A 25409-nucleotide genomic window follows, 5' to 3' on the forward strand; every position below is an offset into this window, starting at 1 on the left:
CGTGCTGTTTGATCATTCCTGTCGTATTCACGGAGAAGCTAGAGCTCAGGGATCTGACACTGGTTGTCCAAAGTCACGTAGGTAGTAAGTGCTGAAGTCAGGACTTGAACCCAGCTCAGTCTGACTGAAAGGCCTTTTGCTTTTCCATTTTATTTGAGGGTGGTAATAATAATGATAACAGCAACAACAACGGCAGCAGCTACCATTGATTGAGGGTCTCCTCTGGGCCAGGCATCCTGTTAACTGCTTACATTGTTGTGTCTCATTGAACCATCCCCACAGCGTTGTCAGTGGGTATTACTTTACAGATGAGGAAACTGAGGCCCAGACAGGGGAAGTGGCTTGCCTGGGTCTCACAGCTAATCAGTGGCGGAGCTGGAAACCAGAGCCCATGCCCTCACCCCAGCATCCTAAGTACAGCATTGAGCCACAGAGACTCATATAGGTTCCCCAACCTGGCTGCCACCAGTCTCCCTGGCTGAAAATGCACACACCCACACGCCCCCCACCCGACCGGCCCCAAAGCCTTGATCTGATAATTAGGTTGAGGAAGCATAGCCCAGCCGTTCTATCATCACTCACGGGAGGCATTTTTGAAAGGCGAAAAGGAACGCAAAAACTACGGTGGCCACTCGCGGGATGTGATGTCTGGGCTCGCATTCCCTTCTGTAAAATAGAGGCGATCACATCCCAAATCTCCAACGGGACTTGTCCTTCAGGGCCATCATGAAGATTAGTCAGAGATGGAAGGACCTTAAAATTATGGATTTGGTACAGAAGTTGGAGCTTTGAACCTATACACCTAATTTTTTTTTTTTTAACAAGAAAACTAGAGCTTGGTTTTATAGAGACCAAACCAGGAGGTTTACCAGTCTGAGCTCCTCATATGAAGATGAAGCACAGAGTGGGAAGGGATCTGCCTAAGGCCACACAGCAAGTTCACAACACAGTGAGAACTGAAACTAGGACCCCTCTGTTGCTGGGGACAGCCAGCCTCACTGCCTTTCTTCCTTCCCAAATCTGGGACCTTTAACCTTCTGGACACAGAAGCAGTCACCGGGGACAGTTCAGAGCATAGGTCATACTGTGGAGGGCCCAGCTCTGCCACTTACTAGCTGTTTGATCTTGGGCAAGTGCCTTAACTCCTCTGGGTTTTAATGTCTTTAACCCCAAATAGTGATACAAATACAACCTCTTTCAAAGGGCTGTTGTGAGGTTGAAATGAAATGGGGCCGGTAAAGTACCCTGTACTGTAGCTTGGTGCATACTAAACGCTCAAACAACGTTACATGAACATGATGGTGCCAAACAGAGGAATCAACACTCATTCATCCATCCGTCCATCCACCTGGTCATCCATCCTCCCATCATGCATTCAACCATCCATCCATTGGGTCATCCGTTCATGCATCCAGCAGACTTTAAGTACCTGCTCTGTGCTGGGCTGAGTGCCATAGAACTACGAAGAGGGGCCGTGGGAGGCTCACAGAGGTGAGATGAACCCTGGGGCAGCACTCGGCCTCCAGCACAGGTAGATGTGCAGCTCTGGCCCCTCCCTCGTTTTCCCCTGTCCAGGTGCTCATCGCCAACAATGGTATCGCCGCCGTGAAATGTATGCGCTCCATCCGTAGGTGGGCCTATGAGATGTTCCGAAATGAGCGGGCCATCCGGTTTGTAGTCTTGGTAACCCCCGAGGACCTCAAAGCCAACGCAGGTATTGATACTTGGGCCCTGACTTTCTTCCCCTCTGCCACGTCCCCGCGTCCTTACCTGCGCTCACCTCCTTCACCCCACCTGGGCCAAGTCCATCCTGGACCCCAAACAGCATCGCAGGGGACCTCTCCTGAGCTCGTGTTTATTTCCCCTTTCTTTATTTAATTAAAATTTCTGCTGACAACAAGAGTGACCCATATGTCTTATAAAAATGCAAGTGCTTAACATGCAAAGCGGAAATCTCGCCTTTGAGAAATGTTACAGTAGGTTGGTGTTTCTTCCTCCATATGTTTTCTTCTTGCACTTGTATGTACTGTTTTTCAGTCATTCCTTCATTTTTCTATTTCTTTACCTCTCCATGTCTGTTACCATTGATCATTCTGTTAATAACTATAGGACAATTTGCTTTTTTCCCTGAACAATTGTATCCCTTTACAGACCCTGCACACAGCAGCCAAACAGATCTTTTAAAAACACAGCTCAGGTCCCATCAGCCCCTCCTGTGTCCAGCACCAGCTACCTCAGCCCCCTGAGGCTCCCCAGAGTTCAGGCCCTCGGCTCTGCTCTGCACAGACGTGGCCTCCTTTTTGCTCACTACAGTGAGGACAGGTTTCCTTGTTAGCCCCATTTTACAGATGAGATAATCGAGGCATGAGCGTATAACTCACTTGCCCGGGGTCATGCAACCAGTATGTGATGCAGGTGGGCTTGAAACACTGGGCTGAGTCCACAGCCTTAGGCTGTCGGGTCTCCCATCGTGCTCAGGCTAAAATTCCAGAACCTCACTCAGGCCAATTAAGGCCCACATGACTTGGCCACTGCTGGCCTCCTGGACCCCCATCTCCCACCTCTAGACATCCATCCCTGGGCCCCAGTCACACTGGCCTCGTCAGTTTTGGCCTCGCTCTTTCCTGTTGCAGAGGCTTGGAATGTTCTGGACCTTCTGCTGGCAGTGCTTCCCTGAAGCTCTTTGTACAGCAGGTCTCCACCCCTCCACGCACGACTTGGGTCTCATAGTCCTCCTGGGCAGCGCTATCAGAGAGCCCCGGTGCTGTTCACACCCTGTAGTTATCATGTCTGTCTCTTGTTTATCTTCTCCAACATGATAGTAAAATTCAGTGAGGAGAGGGTCATGGTCTGACTTCTCGCTTTATAATCTCTGGGACCTCTCCAGTCGCCAGCACAACGTGTTCGGTAAACATCAGAGGCCGGCGGGCCCAGAAGGAAGCATGGCTCTCGAGTTTCTTTCCAAGTCTGCACATAAAGTTCGACATCATTTCTTTTCAGGTCTTCAAGAATTTCATAGTACAGATGTACCAACTCCCAACTTTTGATTGAGTCTAGCTTTTCACAGTTCAGAACACTGCCCCGTGAACACCCTCTTACATAAGTCTTTGGCCTCGTCGATGAGTGTTTCCTTAGAACATATTTCTAGAAGTGGGATTCTGGTTTTAAAGAACATGAATATTTTTAAATCAAAACATTGTATTGTATTCAGCTTTGAAAAGGAAGGAAATCCTGTCTCATGTTACAGCAGGGATGAACCTTGAGGACATTATGCTCAGTGAAATAAGCCAGTCAAATGCTCTATGATTCCACTTATATGGGGCACCGAGAGTAGTCAGATTCATAGAGACAGAAAGTAGAATGGTGGTTGCCAGGGGCTTCGGGGAGGGGGATGGGGAATTGTCATTTTATGGGTATCGAGTTTGAGATGCGTGAGATGAAAAAGTTCTGGAGATTTGTTTCACAACAATGTGAATACTCGACAGTACTGAGCTGTACACTTCAAAAATGATTAGATGGTAGATTTTGTTATGTGTTGTTTTTTTTGTTTTGTTGTTTTGGGGTACACGGGCCTCTCACTGCTGTGGCCTCTCCTGTTGCAGAGCAGAGGCTCCGGACGCGCAGGCTCAGCGGCCATGGCTCACGGGCCCAGCCGCTCCGCGGCATGTGGGATCCTCCCAGACCAGGCCTCGAACCCGTGTCCCTTGCATTGGCAGGCAGATTCTCAACCACTGCACCACCAGGGAAGCCCTAATCCGACTATCTTGATAGCTTGTTTCCTTCTTTTTTGTTGCCTTCCAGGCCTTGTCCAGACACCCATGTGTTTTCTTTTTTTTTTTTTTTTTAAGTATCTATTGTTTATGTTTTGGGTTTTTTTGGCCATGAGGCATGTGGGATCTTAGCTCCCCGACCAGGGGTCGAACCACACCCCCTGCATTGGAAGCACAGAGTCTTAACTACTGGACTGCCAGGGAAGTCCCCAGATACACATATATTTTCACATGATTAAAGTCATACTCAGTTTTCTTTGAGCTGTCATATACATTTGTCCATTGTTGCCCTAGAATCTTCATGGTTATCCTTTCCGTATTGGTGCGTGGTTGCATCCTGCAGATGTCCTGTCCTCGACTTCAGTCTCTCAGCCCTTCTTTTTTTTTTTTTTTTTTTGCGGTTACGCGGGCCTCTCACTGTTGTGGCCTCTCCTGTTGCGGTGCTCCGGACGTGCAGGCTCAGCAGCCATGGCTCACGGGCCCAGCCACTCCACGGCATGTGGGATCCTCCCGGACCAGGGCATGAACCCGTGTCCCCTGCATCGGCAGGTGGACTCTTAACCACTGCGCCACCAGGGAAGCCCAGCCCTTCTTTTCTTTTCTCTCCTGTTTAATCCCAGAGTATATCAAGATGGCAGATCAGTATGTCCCCGTCCCAGGAGGGCCCAACAACAACAATTATGCCAACGTGGAGCTGATTGTGGACATTGCCAAGAGGATCCCCGTGCAGGTAAGTCAGATGCGACACCCCAGTCTACCCACGGCGGGGGTGATGCCCTGAGCTCTGGAGCAACCTGATTCCACAGTTTGGAAGGGATGAAGGAGCTGGGTCCTAGGAGACCCTGAAATCCCGGGCTGATGTGACCCAGCAAAGAGCTTCTGGGGTGTGATGGGAGGCGGGTTCTTGAAGAAAGACCTTTGTTCATGCCTCTTTGTGTTTGCAGGCGGTGTGGGCTGGCTGGGGCCATGCTTCTGAAAACCCCAAACTTCCGGAGCTCCTACACAAGCACGAGATTGCTTTCTTAGGTAGAGTGCGCCTCCATCAGATGCGTGGGAATTGGGGTGTTGATGGGATGCTCAGTGGGTCAGATTCTCTTTAATACAGCCCTGTAAGGAGGGGACCAGTTTGATATCCCCACATCACACTTTCATGGTCAGGAGCAAATGAATCCAGGGGTGGGAGGTCACATGGATAGGTCGGCCAGCCCAGGGAAATAGGCGCTATTACCATGGATACCACAGCAGAATAATGCCGGGCAAGCAGAACCCTCTGCTGGTGTTCCTGTTGGCACTGAGATACCAGTCATGTTCAGATTTCTAACTAGGTTTGGAAACCTTTCTGATAAGGCCACACCTTTTCCTGGGCTGTTCTCAGACCTTTGGAATGCCCTCACCCCTTGGGACCAGAGCCTGTCATCTCTACTACTTATTAGGTAAAATGATACTTATTGTCTATGGCATCTGTTTGTTTCAGGATTTGGATTTGAAATTTGTAAACTTTGCTCAGTTACACTATCTGTTACGTGTGATAGGAATCATTTACCATCCCCAATAAATCCCTATTGCTGCTCCTTATCTCTGGGCCCACAGCCCAGACTCACATATAAAGCAGCTTGGTGCTAAGTCAATACCTGATATTCACCTAAGGGTCTGCCTGGTGACCTGTGCTCGCTGATGTATTCTTTGTCCATGACCTCTGATTGGCTGTCACATGGGACTCTCATTATCTCTCATGTTTAATTCTGGAGATTGATGATCCAGCCCCAGAGCCAGCTAACTACAGCCCAGGCCAAATCTGGCCTACTGCCTGCTTTTGTAAATAAAGTTTTATTGAAACATGGCCCTGCCCATTCATTTATGTATTGCTTATGGCTCGTTATAGAAAAAGTTTGCGTGGTCTAGTGTTTTGAGGTGCTGGCTTGCCCCCTTGGTCTAGCTTTTTGCTAGTGAACTTTGTATAGGCCACAGAGCTTAGGTTGTAAATCATGTTTACAATCCACATGTATTGAAAGTTGACTGGTAAAGTAGCAGACTAATAGATTTTTTTCTTCCCCAACTTGATGTTAAATCCTTGGAAGCTGAGACTTGGGGACTTTTCTTTGTGCACCTGGTTGGCACCTGGCTTCCAGGGCCTTGTGGCTGACTTGAGTCTGCCTTCCCCTTTGCCCCAATCCCTCAGGCCCTCCCAGCGAGGCCATGTGGGCACTGGGAGACAAGATCGCCTCCACCATCGTGGCCCAGACGCTGCAGATCCCAACACTGCCCTGGAGCGGAAGCGGTAAGGGACCCTGAACCTCACATCGGGGGAACTCCTGGGCCCAATCTTGCTAATGTGAGCAGAGGGAGTGACAGGAGTATAGTTTTTTAATTCTTTCATTAAAAAATTTTTAAATGATCATGAAAGTGGTCCTATGTCATTGTAGACAACTTAGAAACTAGGAGAAGTACAGAAGAAGAAATAGAAATCCTTTATAATCGACTGACCCGGTTTTGATCATTTGTTATATTGTTCCAGCCTTTTTTCTAGGCACATCCTTTAAAAAACCAGAGCTCTTACATTTAATAGTTTGTGACTTGTTTTTTCTCACTAATCTTTCTATGTCAGTAAATACACTTTACAACATTTAAAATGCCTGCATAGGACTATATTATACAGATGTACCGTAATTGACTTAACAATCCTCTATAGCTATACATTTAGGTTGTTTCCGACGAATTTTTTTCTAATTTTGAAAATATTAAAAGCTTTGATAGTCCTGTACCTAACTCTCTATGTCCATTTTAATCACGTCCTTAGGATAAATTCCTAAAAGTGGAATTTCTAGGATAAATTAAAAAAATAAACAGGAAAAACGTCTCAAGAGTTTCTTACTCAGTTTGATTTTTTTCCTCCAAAGATTGAATTTTAAATTTAGAATGAAAAGTTTGTTTCTGTTTTTGTTTTTTAATCTTCACAGGGTTTTGGAAAGTAATGATTCACATACGAATGACTCCATAGGGTAGAGCTGGAGTTGGGATTTTTTTGGATTCAGGTTAATATGGCTGTTCTTGGTAGACTCAGTCTGAATTTTCTTAAGCTTGGTTTCCCATTCAGGGTTGAGTCAGTCCTTAAGGAAATTAAAATCCACTGCAGGAAGCTGAAGGGCTGTGTCTGAATTCTGCTGGTCCAGAGGCCAGGTCTAGAGTGGCTTTGGTGGGAAGAGGCCCTGTGTTTCTGTGTCGTGTCTATGCTCTTTTGGGGAAGATTCAGTTTTCTTTGTGACCCTCCAGGTCTGACGGTGGAGTGGACGGAAGATAGTCTGCAGCAGGGGCAAAGGATCAGCGTCCCAGAGTACATTTACAACGATGGTTGCGTGAAAGATGTCGATGAGGGCTTGGAGGTAAACACTCCTGGGGGGTCAGGTGCCAGAACCTTCTTGTCATCCTGGTAGCAGCGGAAACCTCTAAAGTGGTCTGTTTGTCCTTTGCCCCCAGGCAGCAGAAAAAATTGGTTTTCCCTTGATGATCAAAGCTTCTGAAGGCGGTGGAGGGAAAGGCATCCGGAAGGTGGAGACTGCTGAGGACTTCCCAATACTTTTCAGACAAGTGAGCTGTTCGCGCTGCGTATTTTTCCATGTGTCTTTGGGAACTGTGTTTATTCAGTTGGTGGCCACCAGATTCTTTCCACTAACATTATTGTGTCACAATCAAGAGGACACTTGCGGGAGCTGCAATATTGCTGTGTTGTGTTGCAAAACAAATGTATACAGTTTTTCTCGCAGAAGTCCAAGGTTTTTGTTGATCTGTACACTGTGTCCTTAAGATGGTTTGATTCTATGAATCAGTGTGTCTCTAAAGGATTTCAGAGGTATCTGTTTGTGAGAATATCTGTTTGTGTCAATATTTGTCTATCGAGAGATGGGATAGTTTGTACATTTTAGCAGTTTCAGTATTTCTAACATTTCTAGACAATTGATTTTTATTGTCTGAACGAATCGTATATTTACTTATTTGTAGCTGGTTTTCCACTTTTAAAACATACGCAGGGGGTGGGGGAAGGGATAAATTAGGAGCCTGGGATTAACATATACACACTACTACGTATAAAATAGATAACCAACAAGGGCCTACTGTATAGCATGGGAACTATACTTAATATTATGTAATAACCTATAAGGGAAAAGAATCTGAAAGAGAAAAAAATGTACATATAAAACTGAGTTGGGCTTCTCTGGTGGCACAGTGGTTAAGAATCCACCTGCCAATGCAGGGGACACGGGTTCAAGCCCTGGTCTGGGAAGATCCCGAATGCCGCGGAGCAACTAAGCCTGTGCGCCACAACTACTGAAGCCCGTGCACCTAGAGCCCGTGCTCCAGAACAATAGAGGTCACCGCAGTGAGAAGCCCGCGCACCACAACGAGTAGCCCCCGCTCACTGCAACTAGAGAGAGTTTGTGCGCATCAACAAAGACCCAATGCAGCCAAAAATAAAATTAAAAACACAAAAAACACTGAATTGCTGTGCTGTACACTTGAAACATACATGATAGAGTAAATCAACTATACTTCAATTAAAAATTTTTTTAAAAGGTCACCTAACTATAGATTAAAGAAAAACCCGTTATGCCCATTGTTGGCAATGTTTATAAAAATTCATACCGGTAATCTTCCCGTTCTGAACCCAACTATTTTAATATTTCTAGGCTTTCTTGTAGACCTTGCTCACGTGTATATTTAGTTTATTTTATTATTTAAATTTTTAGTTTTTTATTGAAGTATAGTGATGTACGATGTTTCAGGTGTACAGCGAAGTGATTCAGTTATACATATATATCTCTTCTTTTTCACATTCTTTCCTCTTATAGGTTATTACAAAATATTCACATGTATATTTTAAAGAGTTGTCTTTGGCCTACACAGTATTTTGTTCTACGTTTAAAAAATTTCAAATTGTGGATCATAAACAGTTTTACCCTGTCCAGTCCTTAGAGTTATTCTGACGATTGCACAGCACTCCCTATGTGGCCATTGTCTCATTTATCAAACGTTTCCTTTTTTGTGAAATGTGAAGCTTGCTTTCATTATTATGCACAGTTCCACTCTAGTATAATATGGTAGTTAATACTATAAATAATATTTAGCTTCTTTTTCTTCTTCTGAATTATTTTCTTGGGTAAAGACCGTAAGAAAGGGGGAAGAAGGATTTAGTTAAATAGCATGTACTTTACATGCACTGACAAATACATACCAGTAAATTGCGTTCTCTAAAGGTTTACCGTTTATACAGCTGTGGGCCATGTGTGAGTATTATATAAAGTGGTGGTTTCACTACCACATGTCCCTATTGGGGTGTACTGGTTTGGGAGTATTTTGGGGGGAAGAATTTATGTTTTCGGGAAAGTTGCAACAGCAGTACAGAGTCCCCATCTATCCTTCACCTCCTTTCCCCTATTGTTAACATCTTTTGTAACAGTACCATGATTGTCACAACGAAGAGATTAATTTCATTAATCCATGTCTATTAAGTGAACTCCAGACTTGATTTGAATCACCCCACTTCTCCCCACTAATATCCCCTTTCTGTTTCAGGATCCAGTCCTGGATCCTACCTTGCATTTAGGGGTTGTACAGATTTTAAAGCTTTTTTCTTTCTTTTTTTAAAAAACAGGCTTTACTCTTTAGGGTAGTTTTTAATTCACAGCAAAATTAAGTGGAAAGGACAGAGTTCCCATATACCCCCCTGTTCCCCAACTGCATGCAGAGCCTCCCCCAAGCTTCCTTTTTTTAATTACATGAGTGCAATATGAAAATATTCTCGGTGTCAACATTCAGGCAATTCAGTAATACGTTACGAATAAAAAAGGAAAGGTCCCTTTCGCAACATCACCTCTCAACCCCTTACCCCTTCTCAGATGTAACCCCTGTTAGCCACTGGGTTTCTTTCCAGTACTTTTACTGTAGTATAGACTTTTACATAGACCTTCATATAATTCTGTTTTATTATTTTTCACATAGGTGGGATCATCCCATGTGTTATTGCAACTTGCTCTTACAAAGAATTTGTCTTAGAAATAATTCCATGTGAACACTTATTTTTACCTCATTTTTAAGGGTCTCTGGACAGCACGCCTATGAGACAATGCCTGTCAGGTGTTAAAAGTATGGAGTAAGTCGGTCTGTAGGTTCCACCGAGGAGAGCTAGCTGAGAGAGTGAATTAAGTGGGAGGAAGAGAAGCCTACAGAGTAGGGTGTTTTGGTTCTATTTTTGTTTCAAGAAACATTTTCTCTGTACGCATAGAAGAAAACCCATTTGTACCCAACTCTTAACAGCATATTATCCTTAGGAGATGTTGTTGCAGGAGAATTTCAGTTTCTGCTTTATGTATTTTCACATATTTGACTTAAAAACCACGATAATGTAATGTCTTTGAGGGAGGTAAAACTGAAAGATCGGCAAAACCGCGGGCATCCCTGCCATCGTTTTGCGCCCCCTTTGGAGAACTTCCTGCTCCAGTCCTGCTTCCCCAGGGAGGAGCCAGCCACCCTGCCGTCCCCCCAGGTGCAGAGCGAGATCCCCGGCTCCCCAGTCTTTCTCATGAAGCTGGCCCAGCACGCCCATCACCTGGAGGTCCAGCTCCTCGCTGACCAGTATGGGAACGCCGTGTCCTTGTTTGGGCGCGACTGTTCCATCCAGCGGAGGCATCAGAAGATCATAGAGGAGGCGCCGGCCACCATTGCCACGCCAGCCGTGTTCGAGATCATGGAGCAGGTGGGCTCTGGGGAGTTCGGGGGGAGGCATCTCAGCTCAGAACCATCAAGAGCTCTCAAGAGTCCAAGTTGCCAAAGTGGGGTGGGTGTCCAAGAGGAGACCAATTGGCGTGGGGGGGCCCATCGTGGAGATGATTTCAGCCTCACACGGGGTTACTGGAGTACGATCTCAGAGGTCCCAAGGCAGTTTACACACAGCAGGTCCTCAGCCTGCCTTTAGTGAGGGAGCTAGTACGTTTTCCCCGAGAAAACCGCTGGAAGCCCCTCGCCCACCTCCGTCTCTCTGCAGTGTGCCGTGCGCCTGGCCAAGACCGTGGGCTACGTGAGTGCGGGGACCGTTGAATACCTCTACAGCCAGGATGGCAGCTTCCACTTCTTGGAGCTGAATCCCCGCCTGCAGGTGGAACATCCCTGCACGGAAATGATCGCCGATGTCAACCTGCCGGCCGCCCAGCTACAGGCAAGGAAATGGGCTCCGAACCCTGGGGCTTCTTCTGCCCAGAGTGGGGATCCCCTGTCCTGCTCAGATTAGACCTCCCTGCTCGTCTCTTGGCTGGTGTCCTGGGGAGGGACTGTTTTAATGTGTGGGTAGCACGGAGAGCCATGCAGTGGTTTGTCACCTTCGTCTGGCCATGTAGCCCTTGGAGAAACTGGCAAAAGCCATGGCCCTTCACCCTGGAAAAATCTATTTTATACAATTTGGGAGCATTTGTAGACCTCCCCAGTACCCATTCATAGACCTTTTTTTCATCACAGCCTCCTCATGGAGCCCTTTTAGACATTTCCGCCCCTAATTTCTCCCCTATGAAATGTTAATATCACAGATATACTGTATATCGGTTTGGATACTGTAGATATAGCTGTGCGTTATACAGGCATACCTTGTTTTATTGCACTTTGCTTTATTGCATTTTTTGTTTTTGTTTTACAAATTGAAGCTTTGTGGCAACCTGTGTCGAGCAAGTTATAATGGTGCCATTTTTCCAGCAGCATTTGCTTGTTTCGTGTCCGTGTCACATTTTGCTAATTCTTGCAATATCTCAAACCCTCCACTAGCAAAAAGATTAAGACTCTCTGAAGGCTCAGGTGATGATTAGCATTTTTTAGCAATAAAGTATTTTTTATTTAAGGTGCGCACATTGTTCTTTCAGACATACTGCTATCGCACACTCAATAGACTACAGTATAGTGTAAATGGAACTTTTATATGTGCTGGGAATCCAAAAAATTTGTGTGACTTGCTTTATTGCAATATTCGCTTTATTGTGGTGGTCGGAATTCAACCCCCAATATCTCCAAGGTCTGCCTGTACATAGAAAGAGTAAGATTATTTTCACCCCCAAGAACAAATGTTTGCCCTCTTGGGCTCACCCCTGCTAAGAACATGTCACCCAGAGTTAGGAACTCTTGCATTAACAGAAACTCTTTCATTTTTTAATTAATATCTCCTTCCTTCCTCCCTTTCTTTCTTTCTTGAAAATTTCTTTTAAATTTTTAAAAATTTAAATTTTGATTAAATTTCATTAACTGAAAATTTAATTTAATTAGTTTTACTTTGATTTAATTAGAATTTAACTTTAATTTCTTAAAAATCCTCCCAGAGTTTTTATTCCGTTTTTTATTTTGTTTATTTTTTTCAGTTTGAAAAATTTCAAAAAAGTTGCAAAAATAATACAATTAACACCCATACCCTGCACCTCGGTCCACCACTTGTTAGCATCTGACCACATTTGCTTCCTCTCTCTCTATTAGTGTTTTTGTATAATTTTTGTTTTTTCTTCGCTCAACCTTTTGAGAGATGTTTTGGCTTGAACTTCATGCCACTTTGCCTCTAACTCTTTCAGATGAGAACCTCCTGGGAATAATACCGTGATAGGATCGCCCCACTCCAGAAATAGAGCTTTGACACCCTCCACTTACCTATCTAATGTTACTTACTGTCTATATGAAAGTTTTCCCTGTTGTCCCAATAATTTGTTGCTGTCCTTTGTTTTTCAAGTCCAGGATCCAATCCAGGACCCATACATCCCTTTCCATTTTCATGTCTCCTAATCTCTTTAATCTGGAACCGTTCCCCAGTCTTATTTTTTTGTCCTGGATGTTGACATTTGTGAAGTGTTCAGGCAGAATGTCCTTCCATTTGGATTTGCCTGGTCATTTCTTCCTGCTGGAAGTCACTTAAACACTTTGGCAGGATATTACACAGGTACCATTGGGTCCCTTTTAGTGTGTCACATCCAAAGACCCAGCAGATTCAGTTTGATCTTTTGGTTCACCTGGTGTCCGTCACTGTCTGTTTTTCACTTGGTCCTCCAGCCCAGCTTTCCCGGTGTCCTTCACAAAACCTTCTTTGACTCTGCAGCTGGACACCACCATTCCCCCACTCCTTCCACAGCGCTAAGGATCTGTAACTTTTATTTGATGCTTGCGATGTTGTTCTGTGGCTGTCGCTTCTTTTCCCAGCCACACAGTTCACTCCTTGGGGGCAGGGTCAAGCCATCTGTCTTTCTGTCTCCGTGCCCCCCCTCCACCATGTCGCCCGGTCTGGTGGGCACAGGAGGAGCTCAGTATATCCGAAATCATTCACCCCCTACCACCACCTGCATCGCCTCTAGCACTGGCCTCCACGTTTGGGGACTGACCCTCTTTTGGGATGGATTTCTTGATTTCAGATCGCCATGGGCGTGCCTCTGCACCGGCTGAAGGATATCCGGCTTCTCTATGGAGAGTCCCCATGGGGGGTGACGCCCATTTCTTTTGAGACCCCTTCCAACCCTCCCATCGCCCGAGGCCACGTCATTGCGGCCAGAATCACCAGCGAAAACCCAGATGAGGCAAGTCTGAGGGCCCTGAGTTTCCACCATCTCCGACCTCTCAGCGTGTGGCAGACCTCGAACCTTAGCCTGCTGAGACACCCAGGTTCACAGTTTATAGGCGAGGACGCAGGGATGCGGGAAGGGACATGCCACAGTTTATCCACATGTGATGTGTCCCAGGTACCAGGCAGATGCCTTCTTATGTCAGTTACATGACAGCCCTGCCGCTGGGCATTGTGACCCCACATTACAGCTCGAGAGGTTGGGGTGACCACCTTCACACCCGGGACTTGGTGAGGCCATGGCCAAGGCCCACTGGTGGACTTTATAGACCACGTCCATCTTTGGGACAAACAGCCAGGTTTAGAGCACAGGCCCTTGGATTTCTGGCCCCATGAACTTTTTGCTGCAACATACAATCTAGTTCATTCTAAGGAGTCCCTATGTGACTTGTTCCTACTGTGCCTTGAGATACCAACCAGCTGGCATCTATCAAGTTTACATGCTTACTGACAGTTGATGGTCACATAATCTCCATAACCCACCACAATTTAGTTGTTTAATAACTACATTTAAGAAATTTGGGATAAGAGAGGTTTGGGGTTTTTTATTTTACCCCCCCCCCACCTTTTTTTTTTTGGTAAATTTATTTATTTATTTTCGGCTGCACTGGATCTTCGTTGCTGTGCCTGGGCTTCCTCTAGTTGTGGAGAGCAGGGGCTACTCTTCGTTGCGGTGCGCGGGCTTCTCATTGTGGTGGCTTCTCTTGTTGCAGAGCACGGGCTCTAGGCTCGCGGGCTTCAGTAGTTGTGGCACGTGGGCTCTAGAGCACAGGCTCAGTAGTTGTGGCGCACGGGCTTAGTTGCTCTGCGGCATGTGGGATCTTCCCGGACCAGGGCTCGAACCCATGTCCCCTGCATTGGCAGGCAGATTCTTAACCACTGCGCCACCAGGGAAGTCCTCCCACCCCACCCCCACCTTTTTAATGAAAGAATTTTAAACTATGGTGACTGTATTAGTTTGGGATCTTTGGCTGCAGGTGAACAGTCAGTTCTGATGGTGGACAAGCAAAAGGGGAAATTTTCAGAGGGCTGATGCCTTGTTCACAGGTGCCTGGGAGGATGGAGGATCACATGTAGAAATAGCCCAGGCACCTGGAACTTTCCATCTCTTGCATCCAGGCATGTCTGCCAAAACGAATGCCTCCATCACAAGCTTCAAGGGTTCTAATCCCAGCAAGAAGATCCAACCCACCCCTCCCTTTACCACAGTTATACTCAGAAGGGGATGGGTCATCCCCGCAAAGGGAATTATGTGTGTGTTAGCATCAGCAAGGGCTAACACTGGATTTCCTTACCTGCTGAAATTTTCATAATCTGGAATTGGAAATCCAACTCCTCTTTTTTTTTTTGGCTGCGCCGCACAGCATGTGGGATCTTAGCTCCCTGACCAGGGATTGAACCCGTGGCCCCTGCAGTGGAAGCGTGGAGTCTTAACCACTGGACCACCAGGGAAATCCCGCCAACTCCTCTTTTATTTACACTTTTTATTATCAACAATGGCAAACATTTAAAATCAGTATGTACCTTCGCTCAGCTCCATCAGTGGTCACCGGTCCCACTTGGTGGTGGTTTTTTGACTTTTTTTTTTTTTTAAGTAAAAATGACACACATTGACGTGCTCACCTGGAAACACCTGCACCCCTAGTGAGAAGTATCAGTGTTTTATTCGTCACGCTAAGCTCTTGGGTGTGGGGGGGCGGGGCTCTTGGGTTTTCCTAGGATTTAATTCTGATGAAAATATATCTGGAGTAACTATTTCTTCCATTTTGCTTTTTCTGTCTGGGCTCCAGGGGTTTAAGCCGAGCTCTGGAACGGTCCAGGAGTTGAATTTCCGCAGCAGCAAGAACGTGTGGGGTTATTTCAGCGTGGCTGCCACTGGAGGCTTACATGAATTTGCCGATTCCCAGTTTGGGCACTGCTTCTCCTGGGGAGAGAACCGGGAAGAGGCCATTTCGTCAGTATCTCCCTGCCTCCCTTCCTTCCCTCCCTCCCTCCCTTTGAGAAACTAAAAATTAACCTGCTGCTTCAGATGTAGCAGCACTTTAGGAGATGGGGAGCAGATCCTATTTTATTTTATTTTATTTTATTAATTTTTTTTTTTGCGGTACGTGGGCCTCTCACTGTTGTGGCCTCTCCCGTTGCGGAGCACAGGCTCCGGACGCGCAGGCTCGGCGGCCATGGCTCACGGGCCCATGTGGGATCTTCCCGGACCGGGGCACGAACCCGTGTCCCCTGCATCGGCAGGCGGACTCTCAACCACTGCGCCACAAGGGAAGCCCCATGTATCTTTTTAAATTGGAGTTTTGTCCAGATATATGCCCGGGAGTGGGATTGCTAGATCTTATAGTAATTTTATTTTTAGTTTTCTGAGGAACCTCCATACTGTTTCCCACAGTGGCTGCACCAACTTACATTCCCACCAACAGTGTAGGAGGGTTTCCCTTTTCTCCACACCCGCTCTAGCATTTCTTATTTGTAGACTGTTTAATGATGGCCATTCTGACCCATGTGAGGTGGTACCTCACTGTAGTTTTGATTTGCATTTCCCTAAAAATTAGTGATCCAAACCCCCTCATCTTAACATTTCTCCTGCCTTGACCTGGGAACAAAAAGGTAAGCACCAGTTCAGTTTGTAAAATTAAACATTCTTGTGGAGGTGTCTTCTAGAGTGAAAGACATTTCATTTGAAAAGCGTTTAAATCCGTCTGGGCTGGGGCACTTAGCCATGAATTAAATGGCGTTTGCTGCTTTGAGGGAGAGAGTTTCTTTGCCAGCTTTGAATAATTCATCTTAATCAGTGAAAAATTGAGACGCTTGGAGCAAATAAGGATTAATAAAAGGTGGGATGGTGGTCAGCCAGCCCAGCTGTCTCTGAGTGAAGGGACCTGTGTCTTGTCCCACACCGTGAGTGGCCAGTAATCACTTCAGCAGAATAGGAAGGAAAAATTCCAGCTCTTATTGCTGTCAGTGTCCAAGAGGGGGATCAACTGTCCCTGTTTTCCCAGGACTGAGTGTTTCCCGGGATGTGGGATTTCTCAGTGCTAAAACTGGGGAAGTCCTGAGCCAACCGGGACAAGTTGGTCACCTTTGAATCCAGTGACTCAGCCTGTAGATGCAGGTTCAGGTCCCATACCCAACTTGCAGTAGCCTATTTGACACCCTCATTTAACCTCACTGTGTCTTCATTTTCTCTCCCTCCCGCTGGGGTCTCGTGGCCCCTTTGTCACACCTGCTGGCAGCATGCAAGAGCGTCGTAACTGGTGTGGAAGCTCTCCTCCCCCAGGAAGGGTTCCTACGCCCCCTCTTCCTCTGGTGCCTTTCCCCATAACTTTCTCCCTATTATTTCATGGAGAGCGGAGGTTTCTGCCCTTTGGACTGGACACCCTGTTTGGGGGGAGGCAGCCCCTCTGGGAAACTGCAGGTAGTTACAGCCAAGCACGTGTGGGCTGGTGACCGCCATGCCCCGAGGGGGGCACTGGTGTTAGCCACCTACTCGTGCAGCCCAGGCACACCGGACAGCTGTGTGGACAGGTAAAGAGCGGCTCATTCTTGGGACACTGGGGGACTTTGGTAGGTCCAGCGGGAGAGGGAGTCAGAGCAGCTGGCATGGTTAATAACAATTAGAATCACTGTGATAAACCATTTCATAGCAGTTAAGGTTTATTGATCAGTGACCGTGTGCTTTATACAGACTGTCTCATTTTAATCCCCAAGCATCTGTGTGAAGGCAGGGTTATTCCCCCATCTTCCAGATGAGGAAACTGAGGCCCAGGCATTTAAGCCACTGGCCCAAGATTTGCTGTACCAGTCAGTGCTGGAGCTGACATTGCCCCAAGCCGTCTGACTCAGGGCCCTCCCTAAACTTCTGTGTGGTTCTGACTCACTGGAAACCACTCTGGAACTCTGATGACGTGTACGTTAACTGGGAAAACAATCCGTGTGCCTTCCCTTCAAGGAACATGGTGGTGGCTCTGAAGGAACTCTCCATCCGGGGCGACTTCAGGACTACCGTGGAATATCTCACCAACCTCCTGGAGACCGAGAGCTTCCAGAACAACGACATTGACACCAGCTGGTTGGATAATCTCATCGCCGAGAAAGTGCAGGTGGGGAGCTGCACGTGTCTCCCCTGGGGGTCCTGGAGCCCTCCTGGCTCCCCGTGGCTTTGGTCACTGTGGATACTGATGTGCAGAGTCTCTCCCAGGCCGAGAAGCCGGATATCATGCTCGGGGTGGTGTGCGGAGCCTTGAACGTGGCCGACTCGATGTTCAGGACCTGCATGACGGATTTCTTACACTCGCTGGAGAGGTGGGGCCCGCGGGTACTTCCTTTCCCCTCTTGGGATACGTGCTGGTGGCAAGTAAGGCAGAAACACGCTTTGTTTGGGTGTAAATCCATCAGCAAGCAATCAGTGACCCTCTCCTACGTGCTTGCCTCTGTGGAATTCCTTGGACAAACCTGGGCTGCCCTAGAAGACGCTGGGGCAGGGGGCGGGAGGGGAGGGATACTCGAGGCCAACGCAGCCATCATCCTATAGACAGCGGTGCGCTTATTCGTGCTGACCTGTGCAAGGTACGTCGTAACACTCAGGAGTCCGGAGAGGAGGAGGTGGATTTGAGAAGCAAAGCAGGTTATAGGTCACCTCTACAAATGGTCCTTTCCCAGACCCTCACCTGAATCAGATGACCAGTGAAATGGACCCTGTGGAAGTAGCCAGGAGCTCCCTCTTGGGATAGACCAGGGTTTCCCAACCTCAGCACCACTGACCTTTTGGGCTGGGTCATCTTTTGTGGTGAGGGCTGTCCTGTGGGACAGGGTAGGAAGTTAGCAGCATCCCTGGTCCCATCCACAGCATCCCCTCTCCCCCTGGAAGTCAGAACAATCACGTATGTCTCCAGATATTGCCAGATGTCCTCGGGGTAGAGGCAGAGCCCACCTTGAAAACCACTGTGGTGGGCAAAGGAAGCTACTGAAAGGGAACTAGGGCGAAAGTTCTTAGTGCTTGGATAATCTGCTTTTGGATGGTAATAGAATCCCAATCCGTGCATTCGTTTCTTTCATAAGCGGGTGGCAGAATTCCCACATAAGGAATTTTTTCAAGAAGAAGCAATATGATTATTGCTTCTTAGAGGAGCCTTTTGGAAATGTCACATCCTGTAGCAAGAGCAGTTTCCTTAAGTTCTAAGGGATGTCAGGTTCCTTGGGACTCTCCATTCCTTGCCTTTTATCAATCAGGTGTGTTGATAGTTAGAAGAGGCAAAGAGTGGGTGGATTTTCATATCCAGGGGATGGATGGCTGCGGAGTTCTTGGTCACTCCCAAACTGACCACAGGTCTGTCTTCTCTCTCAGGGGCCAGGTCCTCCCCGCAGACTCTCTGCTGAACATTGTGGATGTAGAATTAATCTACGGAGGCGTTAAATACATCCTCAAGGTAAAGGTCCCTGTTAGATGTCTCCCACACTCTGGTGGCTCAAGGAAGTTTTATTTCTGCAGTGGGCCATCCCTGCAGTGGATTTTCTCATGCTTGGTCCCAGGACTCCCCGTGCAGTCCCGTGACCTTGAAATCTAAGGTCTTTGGATTCCAGAACCCGTAGGCTTGAGCCACGCACACAAGGCACGTTAGAGCATGTGTTGGTTTCCCGTGGCTGCCGTAATGAAGTCCCATAAACTGGTGTCACTTCAAACAACAGAAATTTATAGTCTCTCAGTTCTGGAGGCCGGAAGTCCAAAATCAAGGTGTTGGCTGGGCCATGGTCTCTTTGAAGGCTCCCAGGGAGCATGCATTCCTAGCTTCTGGTAGTTGTGGGCAGTCCTTGGTGTTCCTTAGCTTGTAGGTTGTCACTCCAGTCTCTACCAGTCTCTGGCTTTGTACGGCCACCTTCTCTGAGTGTGTCTGTGTCTGTCTGTCTGTCTTCACATCCTCATCCTTCTGTGCCTGTCTCTCTGGGTCTCTTCTCTTACAAGAACACCAGTCAGACTGGATTTAGGGTTCAGCCTAATCTGGCACAACCCCTCCTTAACTAACTACATCTGCAAAGACCCTATTTCCATTAAGGTCACAAGCTGAGGTTCCAGGGAGGACTTGAATTTGGGGGGACGTAATTCAACCCCTTACACAGTGTGAGCCGGACCACTGCTCAAGAGCAGAGCGTCTGGCTGCACTTCCCAGGGCTGTGAGACTGGCTTTGTCCAGCGTCTCTGCACCGAGAATCAATGTGTGGATTTCTGACTGCTTCCGGGTCTATCACCGGCATCCCTGGAACTTGTCAGTGTCGCTCTTCTCTGTTGGAAATATCTAGTTACCCGTCCTGAGCCGTCCCAGGCCAATTCAGCAGAGTATCAAAGAATGTTTGAGATGTGCGAGCACAGGGTGAGCCCCCCGGGTCCAAGTCGGGGTGACCTTTGGAGCGATGTGTCCCTGGGAAGCCAGGGCCTCCCCAGCACTTCCCAGCCTCACATTCCATGGAAAAGGCAACAGAATTTTTATTTTCTCTTACTTGATTTTGAACATTGCTGAGCATACATTGAACTTTCAACTTTGGAGAGTCTCAGGCTTCGTTCAGCCACACGAGTGTGTTATCCACGTAACGTGTGTAAAATCGCTTCCCTTTTGCCTCTGATGCTTCCTGGCTACCTCTGGGGGCCTGGGTCCCCTCAACTTGATTTTAAATATGACACATGCTCGTTGCAGAACATTTCAAGACAGCAAACAAGCATGAAGCGTCAGAAAAACAGTCCACCATGGGGGAGCTCCCTGGTGGTCTAGTGGTTAGGATTCGGCGCTTTCACTGCTGTGGCCCGGGTGCAGACATTTTAGCAGACTTCTTTTCAGTTATTTTTTTCCTTATGCATTGCTTTTATAAAGTTAAGATCATAGTGCAGATGTTTTTACTGCTTTGATATTGTCATGGCCTATAGTTTCCCCCTGTTATTAGCAAGTTTTCCTAACATCAGTTTAGAGTCTGCAGCATGATCCAATAGTACTTTCCGCAGGTATGGAAATGTTCTAAATGTGCTCTGTCCAGTATGGGCCACCTGGGGCTATGGAGTACTTGAAATGTGGCGAGTGTAACTGAGGAGCTGAATTCTATCTTTCATTTAATTTTAATTAACTTACATTTGAACATCTGGCTAGGGGCTACCATATTTGACAGTGTAGTCTAGAACATTCCATGGCAGCACCCACTGTTGGAGAGCTCGTTTGATTCTAGGTTTTCCCATAAATAACGTGGCAATAAATATTCCTCTATTTCTTGCCATCTTTTGTCACTATATATATATTTTAGAGGTTGAGGGCTCTTTAGGGTGTTAGTTTTCTGAGAGAGAGCACATACTTTGAACTGAGGGCCAGGTGGGGGCTGGTATTTCAGATTGAAATGCAGAGCTGAGGCCAGGGCCTGGCCGTATATGTCTCCTTCCAGTGTCCCAGATCCATTGTGTGCCCCTGGGCAGGGCCAGGTCTAGCGGGCAGAGCCCAAGTCCATGTCCAGGCCACTGATGGAGGCCCCAGGTCTGCCTCACCCAGAGCAAGACCCCCATCTCCCTGGCTCCCAGGGCAACCCTGCTTGGAGACAGGATCAGAAGAAAGCCCCCAGCCCTCAAGGGCACACAATGGACAGTGATGCCCGGCCTGGGGCTACACCTGCGGCCGGCAGCCACTAGCCCACCCACAGTGCAGGTGTGGCTCGCTGACCCCGGGCTCCCTCCCCGTCGCTGCTCCCTTGGGTTGAGCGAGGGCTGGGCCTCGAGAGGTGAGGTGTCCACCCCAGCACTCCCGCTGTGGACACTAGCCTTTGCTTGTGGTCAGGGGGGCCAGGTGATGCTCTGGGGGCACAGGGTCAAGCAGGCATCCTCATTTCAGGTGGGGACGTTGAACTGTCCCCACAGGTGGCCCGGCAGTCTCCAACCATGTTCGTCCTCATCATGAACGGCTGTCATATCGAGATCGACGCCCACCGGCTGAACGACGGGGGACTGCTGCTGTCCTACAGTGGCAGCAGCTACACCACGTACCTGAAGGAGGAGGTCGACAGGTGTGTGGTCGTGGAGGGCACACAGAGCCAGCTCTCCCCTGCAGGTCTGAGGGTCTTAGCTAAGGCACCTTCTCTGGAACGTTCTGGGGCTCCTGGAGAGGTTAATCTCTCGGCTGGAATTCCATGCAGCTGGCAGGCATTTATGGGAGGCTCCCAGGGGGCCCTTTTCTAGTGACTTGGGAGGATTCAGAGCCGAATGGGACGTGACTCCCAGCTCCACGGCCTGCAAGGTGTGTGCTGAGTGCCAGAGGCTCCGGGTCTGAGCTGCAGTGTCCACACCCATCAGATCAAGGCTTGGAGAAGATGAGGTCGTCCGATTAGGGAAGGGGCTATTTATTGAGCATCTGCTTACACCAGATGCTGCGCTAGGTGTTAGGATACAGCCGTGGTCATGACTCATGGAGTCTGTGGGGGAAGAGACACATCGAACGAGCAGATGGCGGCAGGAAAGCTTGCTCTGTGTCTGGATGGGTGGAGGGCGGGATGATCCGGAAGCACTTTGCACGGGGGCATCGCGTGTCCTCCTGGTCCAGCGTTTCTGACCACCCTGAGCTCACATGATGAAACAGACCCGCCCACCCCCACGGAAAGGCAGCAAAGACCCCCCCCCCCCCGACCAAGAGAATAAGATGGGGAGGAGTGGGGTTCCAGAGGCCCCGTGCCTGAAAAAGCTCCAGTTAGATTCCCTTCCGAATCCTCGATGGAAGAAGGTGGACTAGATTCATCCCAGATCGGTGTTTCTTTTACCTCTTTTTAACCTGTGTTCTGTCTGCCAAGAATGTTCAAGATGATGATAAGGCATGCTCTTCCCAATTCTAAGGTGAAGGCTTTCAGTGGGTCAGTATTTACTGAATAATAGTGATTGATCGCTTTCTCTATGCCAGAGCCTGTTGGAATTATGTCATGAAAAGGAACTAGTTTTCAGCCAGTAAAGGGTCCCACCCAGCTCACTCCCAAAGCCTCTGCGGTAACTGTCAAATGCTACCATTTGGGAAAAATGGAGTAAGTCCCTCAAACCACACACAGGGTGATGCTCCCGGCTGCCTTTAGGAAGGGAAGAGGCTGTCGAAACCCTGACTCGGGCACCTGGGTCGACGGTCCTCCCCAGTCTCCCCACCACCTCCCCACTCCTTCTCTCTCCAGTTACCGAATCACCATCGGCAACAAGACGTGTGTGTTTGAGAAGGAGAATGATCCCACGGTCCTGAGAGCCCCTTCGACGGGGAAACTGATACAGTACATGGTGGAGGACGGGGACCACATCGAGGCTGGGGGCAGCTATGCTGAGATAGAGGTGACTGCAGAGCTAGCCCCCTGGGAGGGAGGTAGGGCTGCAGCCAGGTCTCTCTTACACCCCCTCCCCCAGGGAGGGCCATCTGCCAATGCTGCTTCATCTAAGCCAACAGACCTACCCTCTCACCTGGGCTGTCATCTGCAGATTCCTAAGAGAGCCATGTGTGTGGGGTTCAGCCCCAATTCCCTGCAATATCCGAAGGGAAAAAAAAATCTCAGAAATATATACCTCCCCAGGAGTGAGTAAGAACCGATGAATGATCATGATGCGGACAATTAAAAAGTGGTAAGCCGGGCTTCCCTGGTGGCGCAGTGGTTGAGAGCCCGCCTGCCGATGCAGGGGACATGGGTTCGTGCCCCGGTCCGGGAAGATCCCACATGCAGCGGAGCGGCTGGGCCCGTGAGCCATGGCCGCTGAGCCTGCGCGTCCGGAGCCTGTTGCTTCGCAACGGGAGAGGCCACAATAGTGAGAGGCCCGCGTACCGCAAAAAAAAAACAAAACAAAAAACCAAAAAGTGGTAAGCCAACAGAAGCAAAGCACTTCCCACGTGGCAAGCACTATTCTAAGCATTTTATCTGTCTTTAATTACCTTCTTTAATCTTCCCAGCAATCATATAAGTTGGACACAGATGGGACCCCCATTTTGTACATGAAGACACGGGGCCCAGACAGTCTAAGGAACTCACTCAAGGTCACATCAAGCCAGGATTCAAACCTGGCCTCCATTCTCTGCTGTCCAGGAAAACAGTGATTTTTGTAATGAAAATATAGCAACGGTAGTAGCTGACGCTTGTCGGCCTCCGACTATGTGCCATCCTGCTTCATCCTTATCAGCGCCCTGTGAGGCAAGACTGTCATTTCCTCCCATTTTACTGTTGGGAAAACTGAGGCTCAGAGAGGGGAAGGCACGTGTGGAGATCACAGAGTGATGGGTGGGAGCAGGATTCCATCCCAGGCCTGGCTGACTTGGGTGCCCAAGCTGTGAACTTCTGAGCAAAGGGTGGGACAGTCCTGTCGGTCTGCAGCCCACACGTGATAACAAAACTCATCACGTCCACACGGCCCGACTCTCAGACCAGTTCAAGGGGCTGATGACTGTACTGCAGTCATGTTCTTCATTCCCCAGAGGGTTTTCTCACTGCCTTTAAAAACCGGAGCTGGTCACAAAATGCACCGCATTTTAGGAATGTGTGTGTCAGTCACCCTACATCATATGATTCATCTGTATTTCTAAGAGAGAGGCCTTCCTTTGGAAATAAAGATCAGTTTCCATGTCTGTAAAATGGGCACAATGAACACCTGCCTCTCTGGCTGGCTTTGCAGATGGAAAAAATTTATGCCCAGCACTGTGCCTGGTACACAACAGATTGTGTAAATGCTGGTTCCCTCTCTCCCCTCCGCTTGAACTCTGCCCACGGAGTCATTCAATGTAAATGACACGGTCCCTGCTCCAGAGTTACTAGTTTGGGGTGACACCGGCCAGTCCTAGTGGGCTCCATCTAATTTCTTCTTTCTGCAAAACAGGTGATGAAGATGATCACGACCCTGAATGTGCAGGAAAGTGGCCGGGTGAAGTACGTCAAGCGCCCAGGGGCTGTGTTGGAAGCAGGCTGTGTGGTGGCCAGGCTGGACCTCGATGACCCTTCTAAAGTGCACCCGGTATGTGGCACCCGGCACAGCTACCCCGTGAGCCAGATAGGCTTGTGGCCCCGGATCTCCCGCCACCACCCGCTCCCAGCAGCCAGCACGATGGGCATAAGGGTGTGTCTGCCTGTGCTCACATCCTTCTCAGCAGCTTCCCATCCCACTTAGAATGAAAGCCATGTGTTTCCGATGATCTCCAAGACCCCCCCTTGAGCTGTGCCCTGCTTTCTTCCCTGGCTTCATCTCCTCCCCCACTACCCCTCCCTTAAACTAATGCTCCAGACCCGTCCCCCTGGGGCCAGCTCCCTCTGCCTGGAAGAACTTTCTCCCAGACGCTTACAGGGGAAGTGTTCTTCCTGTGAACTTTGATGAAAACATCATCCCCCCAGTGCGTTATATAGAGCTGTCAGGTCTCCGTGACGTGACATGACTTACCCTCCTAGAGTGAGCCAGGCCTGCGGGGAGGTGGCTTGCCATCTATGCATGTAATTTTGTTTTCTCTACAATAATTAGTGTATATGCCGGGGGAAAAAGAAAAGCTAGAAAAGCATTTTTTAAAAAAATCAAATCGACTCTTTTCTTCAGACTATTCTATTAGTTTCATTTGTTTTCTTCTCCTTCTTTTCATTATTCTTTTTAGAGGGTTCCCAAAGCTAGAAATAGACTGAGCTTTGTTAGATCACCAGGAAGGTCTATGCTTGCTTTGTGATTCCTTTTAGCAAACGTTTCCCGGGCTAGGTTCTTGAGACAGCGCCCAGCCACAGGTCAGGAGGCTCACAGATGCCCGTGAGGAAGACAGGCAGATAAGCCTTTGTAATTCAGCTCAGTAAGTGCAGTCAGAGGGACTGCGCTTGGCCGCTGGCTGTGTGGGCCCAGGTGGAGAAGCCAGCAGCAGATTGTGGAGAGGGGAAACCCTCCGGTTAATCTTCAAGGGTGAGAGAAGCCTGCAGGGTTGGGAGTGGAGTCCAGGGACAGGAAGCTGAGGGTTCTGGGCCAGCAGAATAGCATGCCCCAGCTCCTGGGTCCCAGCGCCTCCCACAGT

The 25409-nt window shown here is 48.3% G+C and overlaps 1 protein-coding gene across 5 annotated transcripts in view; it reads left to right on the plus strand.

Annotated features, from left to right (window-relative positions):
* Positions 1-25409, plus strand: part of ACACB (acetyl-CoA carboxylase beta) — a 122063-nt gene that overhangs the window by 42942 nt on the left and 53712 nt on the right. For all 5 annotated transcript variants that reach the window (XM_082853242.1, XM_082853244.1, XM_082853246.1 and 2 more), the window contains 16 exons: positions 1576-1714; positions 4391-4500; positions 4715-4796; positions 5950-6048; positions 7041-7150; positions 7245-7355; positions 10309-10518; positions 10807-10977; positions 13190-13351; positions 15186-15349; positions 17351-17501; positions 17600-17703; positions 18746-18827; positions 21284-21429; positions 22573-22723; positions 24248-24382. In XM_082853242.1, the coding sequence (XP_082709368.1) occupies positions 1576-1714; positions 4391-4500; positions 4715-4796; positions 5950-6048; positions 7041-7150; positions 7245-7355; positions 10309-10518; positions 10807-10977; positions 13190-13351; positions 15186-15349; positions 17351-17501; positions 17600-17703; positions 18746-18827; positions 21284-21429; positions 22573-22723; positions 24248-24382 (2127 nt within the window). The remainder of the gene's footprint in view (positions 1-1575; positions 1715-4390; positions 4501-4714; positions 4797-5949; positions 6049-7040; positions 7151-7244; positions 7356-10308; positions 10519-10806; positions 10978-13189; positions 13352-15185; positions 15350-17350; positions 17502-17599; positions 17704-18745; positions 18828-21283; positions 21430-22572; positions 22724-24247; positions 24383-25409) is intronic.

This window comes from Leucopleurus acutus, assembly GCF_964270905.1.
Source record: "Leucopleurus acutus genome assembly, chromosome: 13".
Lineage (NCBI taxonomy): Eukaryota > Metazoa > Chordata > Mammalia > Artiodactyla > Delphinidae > Leucopleurus > Leucopleurus acutus.